The sequence below is a fragment of the Nerophis ophidion genome, linkage group LG09 (genome assembly GCF_033978795.1).
Source record: "Nerophis ophidion isolate RoL-2023_Sa linkage group LG09, RoL_Noph_v1.0, whole genome shotgun sequence".
In the NCBI taxonomy this organism is placed as follows: domain Eukaryota; kingdom Metazoa; phylum Chordata; class Actinopteri; order Syngnathiformes; family Syngnathidae; genus Nerophis; species Nerophis ophidion.
In genome coordinates, this window is record NC_084619.1 from 28,694,023 (window position 1) to 28,712,731 (window position 18,709).

Consider the following 18,709-nt stretch of genomic DNA (forward strand, 5'->3'; position numbering starts at 1 on the left):
AGATATCTTGATAGTCAGTAATGATAAGATGGCTAGGTGTGAAAACCAGATAAAAATAGAAAAGCTTGGGCTTTTCAGCTTTGTGGACTACTTGTGTTTTTCATCACATCTGTCGTAAGGCGTCTGATTTCAGTGCTCACGCAATTTTGCACAACTCTTCCAGCAAATGCAGGCCGTTTCAACACATTGACTCCATGGTTACTTTTCTGTAACCTAATTTTGAAATGTTTTCCTTTGAATTTCTGTAATATGAGTCATGTCTGACGTGACTAAAGTTGTCGGTAGAAATACAATCATTTTACTTAATAATTTCTAGTAAATAGGGCTGTCTTTGAATAGTCTGAGATCGGACGATTCAAATCGGAGGAGTCTGGTTCGACTATCAACCTCGTAATCGAATTGCCTGATATTAACACCCCCTGATCTCCCATCCGTGGGAGAAAAGCAAGTTCAGTACTGTACCTGCTGAGACCCAGATGTGTTAGGATGGTGGATCAATTGCGCTCATCTCTTCTTTAAATATTAGTAAAAGACTATTATGTGCAGACAAATATTTTTCAGAGATAATTTATTTCTGATTTCAATTTTGGCTGTTAAACAAAAGAGCGCACGCTGTTTCCGGTCACTGCTTCCTGACACGGTTTCCTGGTATAACATCACATAATTGGCTGCAGCTACATATTCAGGTTTTTCTACATGTGGGACATGATCAAGGCTCATCGGGACACGCTGGTTTACACGCAGAAACTGTGTTAGGACTTTTACTTTGACTATTTAGTCGTGTTTGATGTCCTCTTGGTGCTGCACCAGTGCGAGAACCTCACAAACTGTGGTTTAACCATTTATTGAAGTGGAAGTCAGAAATCAGATCATTGTTTGTTCACTTTAATGAAAGTTTAGCTGCATTCCTTTTATAATTATCTTTAATCAACTTTAGTACATGCTAGAGCATATATGTGACCCCTAGTGACCAGTCCGTATACAATCCTACCCCACATACCATAATTTATTTGTCCTTAAAAAAACTGCCGTGGATTCCACTGATCGTCAATGACGGGCAAAATCCAACAAATCATATAAATATTAAGTCGAAACAGCCCAATTAATAATCTTTATGCTTAACCCAACATTACAGATTCTAGTTTTTCTGTTGTTTCCTGGCCATACTGCGACAATCTGAGGTCAGAATATACAACTACAAATGCAGACCTTCCAACATGTACGTGTTTTTTGTACTTGACACACATTTAGAATTTTGAATATGCTTCTATCTTGGGGTCCTATTTTTTAAAAGTGTGCATGCCTTACAAATTAAAACATTGCGTAAGCACAAACCTCAAAAGGTACATACCCAAACAATATATTTGATTTGTAAAATCATACTGCTGACACTTGTTCGTTCTCATCTCATTATCAATCAAACCTGCAGTGTGCGCAGAAGAGTTCCACCTTGGTGTCCTCCCACTACTCCTTACACAATCATAAGTGGTAATGCTAATTAGGTTCTGAAAATGTTAAAAAAAATGTTTTAAAGGATTACATGTTGGTGTCATAGATGGACATGGCGACTCCGAAAAAGAAGGCGATATTTACAGATTTGTGCTTGTTATGTTATGCATCGTAACAAGATTATTTTTAGAGGGCTAAGTAACGTCATATCTAAAGACAACAATTGGAATGTAAATAATTGACCAGTCATAGAGTTGGCTCATGGGTACTGAATCCGGTACTTTTTTGGCATCGACTGAATCCCACCGGTCTTACGGGGCACCGATTTACGGAAAACCTACCGGTGCCATTTTATGGTACAGTGGAACCTCGGTTTACAAGGCCCTCGCTTAAGAACTTTTTGAATGAAAAACTATTGGATTGAACCAAATATCCCTCTGTGTGCGAACCATGTGTCTGTGTTCCAACGTTTCATTCATTTTGTGTCCCATCCATCCATCTTCTTACGCTTATCCGAGGTCGGGTCGCAGGGGCAACAGCCTAAGCAGGGAAACCCAGACTTCCCTTTCCCCAGCCACTTCGTCTAGCTCTTCCCGGGGGATCCCGAGGCGTTCCCAGGCCAGCCGGGAGACATAGTCTTCCCAACGTGTCCTGGGTCTTCCCCGTGGCCTCCTACCGGTTGGACGTGCCCTAAACACCTCCCTAGGGAGGCGTTCGGGTGGCATCCTAACCAGATGCCCGAACCACCTCATCTGGCTCCTCTCGATGTGAAGGAGCAGCGGCTTTACTTTGAGTTCCTCCCGGATGGCAGAGCTTCTCACCCTATCTCTAAGGGAGAGCCCCGCCACACGGCGGAGGAAACTCATTTCGGCCGCTTGTACCCGTGATCTTATCCTTTCGGTCATGACCCAAAGCTCATGACCATAGGTGAGGATGGGAACGTAGATCGACCGGTAAATTGAGAGCTTTGCCTTCCGGCTCAGCTCCTTCTTCACCACAACGGATCGGTACAACGTCCGCATGACTGAAGACGCCGCACCCATCCGCCTGTCGATCTCACGATCCACTCTTCCCCCACTCGTGAACAAGACTCCTAGGTACTTGAACTCCTCCACTTGGGGCAGGGTCTCCTCCCCAATCCGGAGATGGCATTCCACCCTTTTCCGGGCGAGAACCATGGACTCTGACTTGGAGGTGCTGATTCTCATTCCGGTCGCTTCACACTCGGCTGCAAACCGATCCAGTGAGAGCTGAAGATCCCGGTCAGATGAAGCCATCGGGATCACATCATCTGCAAAAAGCAGAGACCTAATCCGGCGGTCACCAAACCGGAACCCTTCAACGCCTTGACTGCGCCTAGAAATTCTGTCCATAAAAGTTATGAACAGAATCGGTGACAAAGGACAGCCTTGGCGGAGTCCAACCCTCACTGGAAATGTGTTCGACTTACTGCCGGCAATGCGGACCAAGCTCTGGCACTGATCGTATAGGGAGCGGACCGCCACAATAAGACAGTCCGATAACCCATACTCTCTGAGCACTCCCCACAGGACTTCCCGAGGGACACGGTCGAATGCCTTCTCCAAGTCCACAAAGCACATGTAGACTGGTTGGGCAAACTCCCATGCACCCTCAAGAACGCTGCGGAGAGTATAGAGCTGGTCCACAGTTCCACGACCAGGACGAAAACCACACTGTTTCTCCTGAATCCGAGGTTCGACTATCCGGCGTAGCCTCCTCTCCAGTACACCTGAATAAACCTTACCGGGAAGGCTGAGGAGTGTGATCCCACGATAGTTGGAACACACCCTCCGGTCCCCCTTCTTAAAGAGAGGAACCACCACCCCGGTCTGCCAATCCAGAGGTACCGCCCCGGATGTCCACGCGATGCTGCAGAGTCTTGTCAACCAAGACAGCTCCACAGCATCCAGAGCCTTAAGGAACTCCGGGCGGATCTCGTCCACCCCCGGGGCCTTGCCACCGAGGAGCTTTTTAACTACCTCAGCGACCTCAGCCCCAGAAATAGGAGAGTCCACCACAGATACCCCAGGCACTGCTTCCTCATAGGAAGACGTGTTGGTGGGATTGAGGAGGTCTTCGAAGTATTCCTTCCACCTATCCACAACACCCGCAGTTGAGGTCAGCAGAACACCATCCGCACCATACACGGTGTTGATAGTACACTGCTTCCCCTTCCTGAGGCGGCGGACGGTGGTCCAGAATCGCTTCGAAGCCGTCCGGAAGTCGTTTTCCATGGCTTCCCCGAACTCATCCCATGTCCGAGTTTTTGCCTCAGCGACCGCTGAAGCCGCACACCGCTTGGCCTGTCGGTACCTGTCCACTGCCTCCGGAGTCCTATGAGCCAAAAAGACCCGATAGGACTCCTTCTTCAGCTTGACGGCATCCCTCACCGGCGGTGTCCACCAAGGGGTTTTAGGATTGCCGGCCCGACAGGCACCAACTACCGGCCACAGCTCCGATCAGCCGCCTCCACAATAGAGGTGCGGAACATGGTCCACTCGGACTCAATGTCCAGCACCTCCCTCGTAACATGTTCGAAGTTCTTCCGGAGGTGGGAATTGAAACTTTTTCAGACAGGAGACTCTGCCAGACGTTCCCAGCAGACCCTCACAATGCGTTTGGGCCTGCCAGGTCGGTCCGGCATCCTCCCACACCATCGCAGCCAACTCACCACTAGGTGGTGATCCGTAGAAAGCTCCCTTTACCCGATTGTCCAAAACATAAGGCCGCAAATCCGATGACACAACTACAAAGTCGATCATGGAACTGCGGCCTAGGGTGTCCTGGTGCCAAGTGCACATATGGAAACCCTGATGTTTGAACATGGTGTTTGTAATGGACAAACTGTGATGAGCACAAAAGTCCAATAATGAAACACCACTCGGGTTCAGATCCGGGCGGCCATTCTTCCCAATCACGCCTCTCCAGGTTTCACTGTCGTTGCCAACATGAGCGTTGAAGTCCCCCAGTAGGACAAGGGAATCACCCGGGGGAGCACTTTCCAGTACTCCCTCGAGTGTACCCAAAAAGGGTGGGTACTCTGAACTGCTGTTTGGTGCGTAAGCACAAACAACAGTCAGGACCTGCCCTCCCACCCAAAGGCGGAGGGAGGCTACCCTTTCGTCCACTGGGTTGAACTCCAACGTGCAGGCTTTAAGCCGGGGGGCAACCAGAATTGCCACCCCACCCCGTCGCCTCTCATTGTCGGCAACGCCAGAGTGGAAGAGGGTCCAGTCCCTCTCGAGAGAAGTGGTTCCAAAGCCCTTGCTGTGCGTCGAAGTGAGTCCGACTATATCCAGCCGGAACTTCGCGCACTAGCTCAGGCTCTTTCCCCCCTAGTGACGTGACGTTCCACGTCCCAAGAGCTAGCTTCTGTAGCCGAGGATCGGACCGCCAAGTGCCCTGCCTTCGGCTGCCGCCCAGCTCACATTGCACCCGACCTCTATGGACCCTGCTATGGGGGGTGAGCCCATTGGAGGGGTGACCCACGTTGCCTCTTCGGGCTGTGCCCGGCCGGCCCCCATGGGAACAGGCCCGGCCACCAGGCGCTCGCCATCGTGCCCCACTTCCGGGCCTGGCTCCAGAGGGGGGCCCCGGTGACCCGCGTCCGGGCGAAGGAAATCTGGGTCCATGTTTTGTCTTCTTCGTAGAGGTCTTCGATGGCAGTCATTTTGTGCTTGCTCGTATTGATGAGATTGCTGAAGGTGGCTAAGTACCACAGCAAATTAATTGTGATGAGAACGGACATTCTTGAAAAAAGATTCATAAGCAGGCCTAAATTACAGCAGAGGAAGGAGGAGACGCTACCTCTCCTTCAGCAGTGTCGCTTTAAAGAGCACACACACGTCCCCTCTCTTTCTCCCTCTGCCTGTACCTTTCTCTCCTTTTGCCAGCTGCTCATTTGCAGATGACAATGTAAGAACGGATTTTACTTTTTAAAAAGTTTATTTTTATAGCAATATGGTTGTTAAATTTAAGGATTTTTGTGATATTTGATCGTTTGTTAGGGCACCAAAGGGATTTCTGTTTGTGTGCACTTGTCGAAAGAGAAGTGCAAACAGGGCAGTTCAGCTAGTCGCTGTCGTTTTAAAGAGATAGTTTATCCGTCATCCCTTAATGTTTGTTGGATATACAGTACTGTACAGTACTTTGTATTTTGTTCAAAGTGTACAAACCTTCACTTAAATGTGGAGTTTTGTCAAAGCTGGAACCCAATATTCATTTTACATTGTTTCATATGGAGAAATTTGCTTCACTATATAAACTTCTCTATTTACAAACCCTGTTGAAAAACTAATTAGTTGGTAAATTGAAGTTCCTCTGTACTTGGGTTGCGCGCGGAGTCACGCCCGGTTGCCGACTTTGCTGGCAAAATCAATCCAGCAGCACAGAGTGAACTTAGCCAAACTACCTCAGTACAGTGCTTCTTAGTTATTTTCTGTTTTGCCCCCGTAAGATGAAGAAAACTAAAAATAGCATCATCTGTCAATTAAATTAAGAGCATCTCTGCAAAACATGGTACAGTATGTAACAGAAAAGACGTAAAGTGCATCAATGTGCATAACATGTAAAAAAATACATATATTCTTATGTAAAATATGAAAAATGTTTCTCACTTGAACCATTTGATGCTGAAAAATAAAATAAAATAAACTCAATGAAAATTGTTGATTTAAAATTGATCAGCAACATTAACTTAGAAGCACAAAATATACAACTCTTTAACCTACAAAACAAAAATGAATAAAACAATTTGTGCTGTTTTTATTTATTTTTTAATCAAGTCAGTATTAACGGCTACAGTAAACACGTTTTTTTTAGTACACAGCTTTTTTAAGCGGCGTTGGAAACATGAAAGTGATTGATTAAAAAAATGTATTCACACAAAAAGACCGAAAATTGGTATCTTTGAGTACCGGTACCGATTCCCAGATACCGGTAATCGGTACATGGTACCCAACCCTAACCGAAACTGAGAACTGTTGCTGAAATGAAGAAAAACATGTTCACATATATTAAGTCCTTGTCAAAATAGAGTAATGTAATTAATAAGTAATGCATAGCAGAAATTTTATTACATAACACAAGTAGTCATCATAAGCAATATTTTAACCTCCTGTGGGCAATTGGCATGCATTTGAAATTATTTCAATATAATATTGGCACAATAAATGTGTTTTCTGCGATGACGTGGCGACTTGTCCAGGGTGTACCCCGCCTTCCGCCCGATTGTAGCTGAGACAGGCGCCAGCGCCCCCCGCAACCCCAAAAGGGAATAAGCGGTAGAAAATGGATGGATGGGATGGATAAATGTGTTTTTTGTAGTCAACACAACATATATTCTATTGTAAAAATATGTATATGATGCGTGAAATCAAAACATTGGCACTCCAACCGTGTTATAAACTCCCAATGTCCAAACGTATTGAAAATAGGTGAATGTAATATTTGCTGAATTAATATCGTGATTTTTCTAATAAAGTAATATGCTGCAATTCATATTTTTCGGTCTTAACTTTTAAAAAAATACTTTTTGTTCTTCTTCATTCTTTGACTTTTCTAAGACGCACATCCCGATCTATTTATAAATTGTTATTATTCAATTACAAATGACTAAAATGAACAATACTTCAATGACCCACCAACGACATTAACATGTCAAATTTACCGTAACTACAATAACACATTTCTACATTTGTATATTTATGCTCTATCAAATAAATCTGAAGAGTACTTTTACTGTACATCGCTTGCATGTGAGTTTTTTTTATGCTGTAATGACACTGTTTTTGCCTGAGCTCTAAGCATGGTTGGAATAGTGTGTACGAGTATACAACCTTTTCCGCATTACAATTTTCTATAAATATGGTGAAAGTTCTTTACACACATTTAACCCCTAGCGACACAACTTTTTTGTGTGCAGCAACCTTTATAATGAGGCCTCTTGTACGCACGCTGTTGCATTTTGCCTTTTTTAGTTCGGAGATCAGTCTCTGAAACCAGGACTACGCTCCTATGTCGGGGCACCAGCATACCATACACAGGCTCGCTCCTCCCCCCGCAAACTCTCTTGTATAGCGTAACATGAACCTTTAAAAAAGTCTAACCTCAGACTGAAAAGTCTGTGATTGCTTAGTAGAACATTTCGTGTCTGCAACCCGTTACCTTTACGAACGCCTTTTCCTCTGAGTCCGCATCAACATTTGCAAGAAATATGACTTTTACAAGGGATGAAATAATTCCACCAAAAACATCACTTCCCTTTTTCTTGAAGTACCATCGCTTGATAGACGAAGGAAGCTAACAAACTGAATAGTCGACACGAGTTGTGGTTGCTCACACTCTGAAGTCTCCAAATGTGTCTTACCTTCTGCTGGGAAAAATACATCCCCATGTGCAGGAGGGGACATGGGGGTTTCGGGTTCAGATAACAGGTGTCGACCTGTTCCTGAGGACTGCCGTGTCATAATCTGAGCAACAGTACGGGTCTTCACTTGTGGCGATTCCCCAAGAAACACTGGGTTCTCATGGCCCTGAGCTTCACTGAACACACACAAAAAAGAGATGTCCACATTCTCAAGGGTTGCTGAACGTTCTTAGATGTTTCATGCAATGATTTTAAAGCTTGGTTTGTACTCAGCATTAAACTGCTTTACTCAGCCACTAATAGGGTGAGTGAGGAGATAGCACACTGCAATACATTCTGCATCTGAGCCATATAATTCCAGAAGATGGACTACTAATGGTAAACTTCATATTCTTGGCTGAATCTACAAATTGACTAACTACAAACAAAAATTCCAAATGAAAGTAATTGAAAAAGATCAGATGTGTTAAGGAACATGTCCTGTGAGAACAGCTGTCGAACAGACTGTGGGAAAACATACCTGTCCATTCTCACCAACTCTTGTGCACCTGGGGGAGGGAGGAAAAAGGAAATAGGTTATTGTGAATCAACTGGAACAAAGTGGAGCAAAGCATATGAACAGCTTTCCCACTGTGTGAAATACAGTTCATCTAACTCTCAGACAGGAAATGTGTTTTCCGACAGAGCACTGTGATGAAAGTTATATAACGTGTGCAAATTACATGTTAAATGGAATGGTATGCATGTATGATTTAAATTGAACACATCATTGATATGTTTGGGTACTGTAGCAAAATGATATGTACAATATATAGTATATTTTTACTTTTAAAGCTAAATGGGCAAATGAAATATTAGAAAAGAGTATGACACAGTGCAGCTGTACATCACAACACAAAAATAAACACAGGACTTGATCTACTAAAGTAGGGTGTCAAAGGTACGGCTCGCTGGTTGGCTCAGGCCAGCAAACAGGTTTAAGGCGGTCCGTGAGATGACTTTGCTAAGTATAAAGATGGGATGAAATTTTTCATGAAAGAAACTGCTGTTTTAAATAAATCCACTGGACGTCAGAGAGTATTAAGACCATACCTTCTGTCAAAAAATGATTTATGGGGGGTCATAAATCAATGATTTATGAGGGGTCAAGGTCAAAGGTCAATGATTTATGAGGGGTCAAGTTCAAAGGTCAAAGTCAAAGGTCAAGTTCAAAGGTCAGGGTCAAATGTCAAGGTCAAGTGGGTGTGGCTTACCCGGAAGAGGGTGGAGTTAAGACCTGCGGTGGGAGTGGTTAAACCAGGAAGAGGGTGGAGTTTTAACCAGAAAGAGGGCAGAGTTAAGACCTGCGGTGGGAGTGGTTAAACCAGGAAGAGGGTGGAGTTAAGACCTGACGAGGGAACAAAGGAGGGTTCAGTTTTTTAAGAAAGCTTGAGAATGTCATATGAATAGCATGTGACCAGCCATTTGACAGTTTAAATGTTTACGATCGTTTGAAACAACTTCACGATTTCGATGTATTGATGGCTGGGAATGTTACGTGTGGAGATGTGGACACGCACGCACTTCACACACGCACACACACACACACACACACACACACACACACACACACACACACACACACACACACACACACACACACACACACACACACGCAGAGGAGGGGTACAAAAGGGCGGTGTAAGGCTTAGTCATTATTTGGAGCTTTATACGTTAGCGTAAAGACTTTGTTCGATTCGGTCATGATTAGTGAAACGCCTGTGTCGATTTATAAAAGTAATAAAACTTACATTGACGCTCCGCAAAAAAGTCGAGTGTTTCTAAATCGTATTCAGATGCCACCGACCGAGTCTTTGCGTGAGAAATGGGACTTGGAAGCGTACGGGATGGAGGGATCTTTTGGATTTGTATTCAGATACGAAATGGGTGATATCTGCTTATTTCAGTTAAAAGAAAGAAGAGACGGAAGCCCTTTCTCGATATTTTCATCGTTATCTACCGTGGATTGGGAAGTTTTTGTTACGTGGGGAGATGTGGACACGCACACACACGCACACACACACACACACGCACACACACACGCACACACACACACACACATTCGTACGCACACATCGTTAAGACCAGAAGAGGGGACAAAGGAGGGTTCAGTTTTTACTGACCAGCCATTTGACAGTTTAAATGTTTACGATCGTTTGAAACAACTTCCATACCTCACGAAAACATATTTAAACAGATGGAGAAACTATCGCAGAACACAGTGTAACCTAGCAACTGACCAGCCATTTGACAGTTTAAATGTTTACGATCGTTTGAAACAACAGGTCAGTTTGGGGACAAAGGAGGGTTCAGTTTTTACTGACCAGCCATTTGACAGTTTAAATGTTTACGATCGTTTGAAACGACAGGAAACGCACGCACGCACGCACGCACGCACGCACGCACACACACACACACACACACACACACACACACACACACACACACACACGCACACACACGCACACACACACAAGCACACACACACACACACACACACACACACACACACACACACACACACACCCCATTACCTCTGCTATACCATGTTATTAGACATTGGTTTAACTCCATTTAAGCATTTAAACGTTAAAAGCATTGCACTTGTACGACGTAATACTTTTTTTTTTTTTACCAGCCGATGACGACGAAGTGAAAGACGATGAACTTTGTTTAAACGATCTTACAAAGTTGGAAGATGATTATCGAGGTGTGTTTAAACCTTCGAATTATTTAATATTATGTGTATTCATTATTTTGTTTCATAGAGGAATTGCCGTAAGATCCTAACGCGATCGTTTTAACACAATCGCAGTCTGGTGAGTCAAATGATTCTCATTTTACAAGAAAAAAACATGCGGTATACAATACATATATACATATATTTACTTACAGATTTTCCGTTTACATCTCCGGCTCGCTGGTCTCCCTTAACGCTGGCGGGTCCGTCAACGGCCGTTCCAGGCAGAGGAGAAGGCTTGATTGCGCCAAAGACTCCAGACATCGAATCCTTGCTCCGAGGGGAAATCATCGAAAACGACGGTGAATGTCCGACAGGCACCCGCTGTAAGTTTTTCTCGTTTTCTGTAAGCTTTTTAAGATTCTCAGGAGCTTTAAAGAGCTCCTCTCATTCCAATGTCTTTCGCTCAAATGAATTTCGCGCCTAAGGGGAATGGGCGGGGACTGATTCCGGAGGTGGGCGGTTGTTTCCGCCAAGCAACCTTCTGGTGTGCATTAGCGTCACTTACTGAAATGGAGTGTGGACCAAGATGGATCCCTACTCTATATTCTTTTATTTAACCCAATGTTTTTTAAATACGTGTATAATGCTTTATATCCTATGTGTTGTGAATTCCATCCTACAATATCTTCCAAGGAACCCAAAGAAATGTTACCACACCTCCCGCTTTATTTATTCTATAGATTGCCTGAACTATTTCATAAACTAAATCTTGTCTTGTTTCTGATGCTATGTTTTTTTTATGCTCATCAATGCACTGTTGGACTGCGAGCACACAACTACTTTCCTTGCTTTGTTTTCCTCTATCCAGTTAACTGCCATATAAATTGCTACCAATTCCCCCGTAAAAACAGATAGTTTATCACTGATTATTTTATTTAATACTATGTTTCCTTGTGGGATAACTGCTACAGCTCTTACCTTTATTTTATTTTTTTTATATAGTTTTTGATGCATCCGTATATATCATATCTCAATCCATTTTTCTATCTGGTAACTATTTAAATTTCTATTCTTTAGTAATTGCATGTTTTCTTTTGGGTTATCAAACATCCACGGTGGTATTGCAGGCATTGGTACTGTAGGACTAACTTTAATATTGTCAATTTTAACTTTATTACATATGTCTCCTATAATCCACCCAAAACTATTCTTTTTTTAATTTTTTTTTTCTCTTTTTCTTGGCAGTTTGGTAGCATTGGACAAGTCGGATATCCTTGCTTGGATCCTTTTAAAGTTGCCCGATAAACTGCTGAGAGTTGATCTCTCCTCTTGTCCAAAGGTTTTTCGTTCATTTTTACTTGTAATACTGCCACTAGGGTCGATGTAGTAGCTCCACAACATAACCTTAAAGCCTGTGACTGGATCCGGTCTATTTTCCCAAGTCATGTTTTTGAAGCAGATTGGTAAATAATGCATCCGTAATCAATAACAGATGGAATTAAAGTGATATATATATACATATATTGTTTTCAACGTTAACCTATCAGCCCCCCCCCAATCATTACCCCTCAAAGCCCTCATTATATTTAACACCTTTTTACTTTTTCCCCTATTTTTTTTTTTTCCGGAAGGAACACTCCTGAAGGAATAAATAAAGTACTATCTAATCTAATCTAATCAAATCTATTTTGCTGATGTGGGTTGACTAGTTCATATTTTTATCAAACCATATTCCTAAATATTTAAATACTTGTACCTCTTCTATATTTTCACCTTAGAGTTTTTATTTGGAGCTTGTTTTGTACTTTTGTCTTTGTAAAATGTATGACTTTTGTCTTTCCAACAGAGAATCTTAAACCTCAAGCCGTTCCCCAGTCTTGAACATTATTTACCACTTTTTTAGTTTTTTGATTATTTCTTTTGACTCTAAATAATATACTAGTCTTTCATTAATCATTTTTTCCATTACTTTCCCCAAATTTATAATTTCCTGCCTCTTCCGGGTCTTACCCTGACTTGCATATTGGAATTATTACCGCTAATTTTCCCCTCTGCCGGTCATTCTCCTTCTTCATATATCCTGTCATATCATTTCAAGACCACTTCTTTGACGATGCTACCTAAGTTTTTGATCATTTGATAACCCACTAGGTCTTTCCCCGGTGACGTATTTTTAACCTTTTTCAAAATTCGAACCATTTCATTCAAAGAAAATGTCATATCCATAGTGTTGGTAAAACAATTATCGTTGTCTTCCATCATTTCCCCAATATTTAAACTCATTGTTTTTTCTCTCTTGTTTTTCTACATTTCTCAAATTATCATTACTGTGCACTTTAACACATTTTTTTGCTAAAGGTTCTGCTGTTTCTTTACCCGTGACTACATCTTCTTTAATAAATGTGGCACATCAGCCTCTTTACCCTTCATTCCTATCTTTACGAATCGTTATATATCCTTTTATTATAAAGTTTAATTTTGGCTTCAGCCCTGTTTCTTGAATACAAATTATATGTGGTTTAGTTTTCATATTTTTAATATATCCCTTTAATTCATGTTCGGTTGCTATCAAACTTCTGGCATTCCACCGGACAATTAACAGGGTGTTGGAATGTGGTAACATGACTCCGTCACGTCTACTCTCTGTAGTACAGCTTGCACCCGGTCCCAAGATAGTTCTTTCAACAACTTTGATGCTGCTTTGACAATTATTTTGATCTTCTCAGTCTTATTTTTTACTTTCATTTTGTATCAAAGCTGAGTTGTGCTCTCTGGTTTATTTTGCAAATGAACCGACAGAACATGATCATGTACAAGACTCGCCTACCCACAATGCACTGCAGCCCAACGCTCCTGGTCGGATGTTTTTTCGGGGTTCATGGAGAGATGCGGTAAAGAGTGGTAGCCAAGACACACGGTCACACACGGTCACACACGGTCACACACGGTCACACTCGGCAATTATTTTGACCTGGGGAGCAGATTTAGAGGAAAAAATGTGTCTGGGGGGCCGGGATATCTGATTTTCAGGTACAAAAAACTTCACAATGACACAAAATAAACACAACAGTTAAACCTCACACTAAAAACAAGACATTGACTTGTACGTTCAAAAGACAGAATAGAACAAGTCAAGACATGCAATGCCATCTACAAAATGTTATGTAAATGTTAGTCATTACACACGCGGCTATGGTTTTGATGTATTTGTTACAGACATGTTTACGTCAAGTAACATCACATGGTTCCATTTGCACCTTTCAACAAATCTGAAAAGGAATATTAAGAAGTAAAACTTATATTTAATCCTACCTCTTCTCCGAGCACACGGTGACTGTACATACGGGTCGAAAAATGTTGACCTAATTCAGCATTTCTCAAAGTGTGGGGAATAGATTCAAAAGTACATAACAGTTGTTTACTGGCTAAAAATAAAATGATCCTGAAAGTGATCACATTCATTTTAGATTTAATTATACTGTACAATATCCTTAAAACATGTCATTGTGAAATAATTGATAATATTGTACATTGTACATTTTACTCCTCGTTTCATATTCAAAGTGAAAACATTTAAATGATCGGTTTGCCGTTTAAAGTGAGATCCGTACAATTAGGTCAGGGCTTCTCAAACTTTTTTTTTTCTGTCATCCCCACTTTAGACTAAGGGGTTAGTTTTCAAGGCCCACCTACCCCCATCGCCCCAACAAAACAATTTATTGGACATCATGTGAGGTCTCGAGTTGTCTCTTTAATTTGTTGGGTCTCATGCTGTCTGCTGATAGCCGTTTTAGACAAAGAACACACAGGGGTCTCTCCTCTGCCCCCACCTCCGCTGCCGTGAATCCAAGAGCACGATACCCTTCGCCATATTTTCTTTTAGGTTGACTTTTTGGTTGATTAGACCCGTCATATTTTTGTTTCTCCGCAGACCTTTGAGGTGCGAGTTGCAAATTTATCCATTTTGTGTAATTGTGGTCCGCACATTAGCCTGCTACCCATCCGCGCGAAAGTTTGTTCCTCTTAGCCCCGCATGCAAAAGTTACTGTTGCTATGTCTGTCAAACTTTCGCTCCTGCCGAGAAATTTAAAGCCTACAGGAAAAATAAGTAATTTACATTTATTTATACGGCGGATTTCACAGACAGAATCACAAAGTGATTTACAGTGTGTATAGAAAATGAAAGCATAGTAAAAAAATCAAAAATAAAAATTTCCTCCCTTTCCTCGCGCCCCGCCTGTCATGTCTCTATTCCCCACACTTTGAGAAATGCTGAATTAGTCAACATTTTTCGACCCGTATGTACAGTCACCGTGTGCTCGGAGAAGAAGTAGGATTAAATATAAGTTTTACTTCTTAATATTCCTTTTAAGATTTGTTGAAAGGTGCAAATGGAACCATGTGATGTTACTTGACGTAAACATGTCTGTAACAAATACATCAAAACCATAGCCGCGTGTGTAATGACTAACATTTACATAACATTTTGTAGATGGCATTGCATGTCTTGACTTGTTCTATTCTGTCTTTTGAACGTACAAGTCAATGTCTTGTTTTTAGTGTGAGGTTTAACTGTTGTGTTTATTTTGTGTCATTGTGAAGTTTTTTGTACCTGAAAATCAGATATCCCGGCCCCCCAGACACATTTTTTCCTCTAAATCTGCTCCCCAGGTCAAAATAATTGCCGAGTGTGACCGTGTGTGACCGTGTGTGACCGTGTGTCTTGGCTACCACTCTTTACCGCATCTCTCCATGAACCCCGAAAAAACATCCGACCAGGAGCGTTGGGCTGCAGTGCATTGTGGGTAGGCGAGTCTTGTACATGATCATGTTCTGTCGGTTCATTTGCAAAATAAACCAGAGAGCACAACTCAGCTTTGATACAAAATGAAAGTAAAAAATAAGACTGAGAAGATCAAAATGATTGTCAAAGCAGCAGCAAAGTTGTTGAAAGAACTATCTTGGGACCGGGTGCAAGCTGTACTACGGAGAGTAGACGTGACGGAGTCATGTTACCACATTCCAACACCCTGTTAATTGTCCGGTGGAATGCCAGAAGTTTGATAGCAACCGAACATGAATTAAAGGGATATATTAAAAATATGAAAACTAAACCACATATAATTTGTATTCAAGAAACAGGGCTGAAGCCAAAATTAAACTTTATAATAAAAGGATATATAACGATTCGTAAAGATAGGAATGAAGGGTAAAGAGGCTGATGTGCCACATTTATTAAAGAAGATGTAGTCACGGGTAAAGAAACAGCAGAACCTTTAGCAAAAACATGTGTTAAAGTGCACAGTAATGATAATTTGAGGAAAAACAAAAGAGAGAAAAACAATGAGTTTAAATATTGGGGAAATGATGGAAGACAACGGTAATAGCTTTACCAACACTATGGATATGACATTTTCTTTGAATGAAATGGTTCGAATTTTGAAAAAGGTTAAAAATACGTCACCGGGGAAAGACCTATCGGGTTATCAAATGATCAAAAACTTAGGTAGCATCGTCAAAGAAGTGGTCTTGAAATGATATGACAGGATATATAAAGAAGGAGAATGACCGGCAGAGGGGAAAATTAGCGGTAACAATTCCAATATGCAAGTCAGGGTAAGACCCGGAAGAGGCAGGAAATTATAAATTTGGGGAAAGTAATGGAAAAAAAAAAGATTAATGAAAGACTAGTATATTATTTAGAGTCAAAAGAAATAATCAAAAAACCAACAAAGTGGTAAATAATGTTCAAGACTGGGGAACGGCTTGAGGTTTAAGATTCTCTGTTGGAAAGACAAAAGTCATACATTTTACAAAGACAAAAGTACAAAACAAGCTCCAAATAAAAACTCTAAGGTGAAAATATAGAAGAGGTACAAGTATTTAAATATTTAGGAATATGGTTTGATAAAAATATGAACTAGTCAACCCACATCAGCAAAATAGATTTGATTAGATAGTACTTTATTTATTCCTTCAGGAGTGTTCCTTCCGGAAAATAAAAAAATAGGGGAAAAAGTAAAAAGGTGTTAAATATAATGAGGGCTTTGAGGGGTAATGATTGGGGGGCTGTTAGGTTAACGTTGAAAACAATACATGTATATATTTATAACTTTAATTCCATCTGTTATTGATTACGGATGCATTATTTACCTATCTGCTTCAAAAACATGACTTGGGAAAATAGACCGGATCCAGTCACAGGCTTTAAGGTTATGTTGTGGAGCTACTACATCGACCCTAGTGGCAGTATTACAAGTAAAAATGAACGAAAAACTTTTGGACAAGAGGAGAGATCAACTCTCAGCAGTTTATCGGGCAACTTTAAAAGGATCCAAGCAAGGATATCCGACTTGTCCAGTGCTACCAAACTGTCAAGAAAAAGAAAACAAAAAAGAATAGTTTTGGGTGGATTATAGGTGACATATGTAATAAAGTTAAAATTGACAATATTAAAGTTAGTCCTACAGTACCAATGCCTGCAATACCACCGTGGATGTTTGATAACCCAAAAGAAAACATGCAATTACTAAAGAATAGAAATTTAAATAGTTACCGGATAGAAAAATGGATTGAGATATGATATATATGGATGCATCAAAAACTATAAAAAAAAAATAAAATAAGGGTAAGAGCTGTAGCAGTTATCCCACAAGGAAACATAGTATTAAATAAAATAATCAGTGATAAACTATCTGTTTTTACGGGGGAAATGGTAGCAATTTATATGGCAGTTAACTGGATAGAGGAAAACAAAGCAAGGAAAGTAGTTGTGTGCTCGCAGTCCAACAGTGCATTGATGAGCATAAAAAAAACATAGCATCAGAAACAAGACAAGATTTAGTTTATGAAATAGTTCAGGCAATCTATAGAATAAATAAAGCGGGAGGTGTGGTAACATTTCTTTGGGTTCCTTGGAAGATATTGTAGGATGGAATTCACAACACATAGGATATAAAGCATTATACACGTATTTAAAAAACATTGGGTTAAATAAAAGAATATAGAGTAGGGATCCATCTTGGTCCACACTCCATTTCAGTAAGTGACGCTAATGCACACCAGAAGGTTGCTTGGCGGAAACAACCGCCCACCTCCGGAATCAGTCCCCGCCCATTCCCCTTAGGCGCGAAATTCATTTGAGCGAAAGACATTGGAATGAGAGGAGCTCTTTAAAGCTCCTGAGAATCTTAAAAAGCTTACAGAAAACGAGAAAAACTTACAGCGGGTGCCTGTCGGACATTCACCGTCGTTTTCGAAGATTTCCCCTCGGAGCAAGGATTCGATGTCTGGAGTCTTTGGCGCAATCAAGCCTTCTCCTCTGCCTGGAACGGCCGTTGACGGACCCGCCAGCGTTAAGGGAGACCAGCGAGCCGGAGATGTAAACGGAAAATCTGTAAGTAAATATATGTATATATGTATTGTATACCGCATGTTTTTTTCTTGTAAAATGAGAATCATTTGACTCACCAGACTGCGATTGTGTTAAAACGATCGCGTTAGGATCTTACGGCAATTCCTCTATGAAACAAAATGATGAATACACATAATATTAAATAATTCGAAGGTTTAAACACACCTCGATAATCATCTTCCAACTTTGTAAGATCGTTTAAACAAAGTTCATCGTCTTTCACTTCGTCGTCATCGGCTGGTAAAAAAAAAAAAGTATTACAACGTCGTACAAGTGCAATGCTTTTAACGTTTAAATGCTTAAATGGAGTTAAACCAATGTCTAATAACATGGTATAGCAGAGGTAATGGGGTGTGTGTGTGTGTGTGTGTGTGTGTGTGTGTGTGTGTGTGTGTGTGCGTGTGTGCGTGCGTGCGTGCGTGCGTGCGTGCGTGCGTGCGTGCGTGCGTGCGTGCGTGCGTGCGTGCGTGCGTGCGTGCGTGCGTGCGTGTGTGCGTGCGTGTCCTGTTGTTTCAAACGATCGTAAACATTTAAACTGTCAAATGGCTGGTCAGTAAAAACTGAACCCTCCTTTGTCCCCAAACTGACCTGTTGTTTCAAACGATCGTAAACATTTAAACTGTCAAATGGCTGGTCAGTTGCTAGGTTACACTGTGTTCTGCGATAGTTTCTCCATCTGTTTAAATATGTTTTCGTGAGGTATGGAAGTTGTTTCAAACGATCGTAAACATTTAAA

At 41.6% G+C, this 18,709-nt stretch overlaps 2 protein-coding genes across 3 annotated transcripts in view; one reads left to right on the forward strand and one right to left on the reverse strand.

Moving 5' to 3' along the window:
• Positions 1 to 18,709, forward strand: part of cdh23 (cadherin-related 23) — a 619,519-nt gene that overhangs the window by 511,665 nt on the left and 89,145 nt on the right. The window lies entirely within an intron of this gene.
• vsir (V-set immunoregulatory receptor) overlaps positions 1 to 18,709 on the reverse strand; it is a 55,867-nt gene that overhangs the window by 6,730 nt on the left and 30,428 nt on the right. The window contains exons 5-6 of the mRNA XM_061910728.1: positions 8,358 to 8,385; positions 7,838 to 8,013 (exon numbers count right to left, since the gene is read on the reverse strand). Of these exons, the coding sequence (XP_061766712.1) occupies positions 7,838 to 8,013; positions 8,358 to 8,385 (204 nt within the window). The remainder of the gene's footprint in view (positions 1 to 7,837; positions 8,014 to 8,357; positions 8,386 to 18,709) is intronic.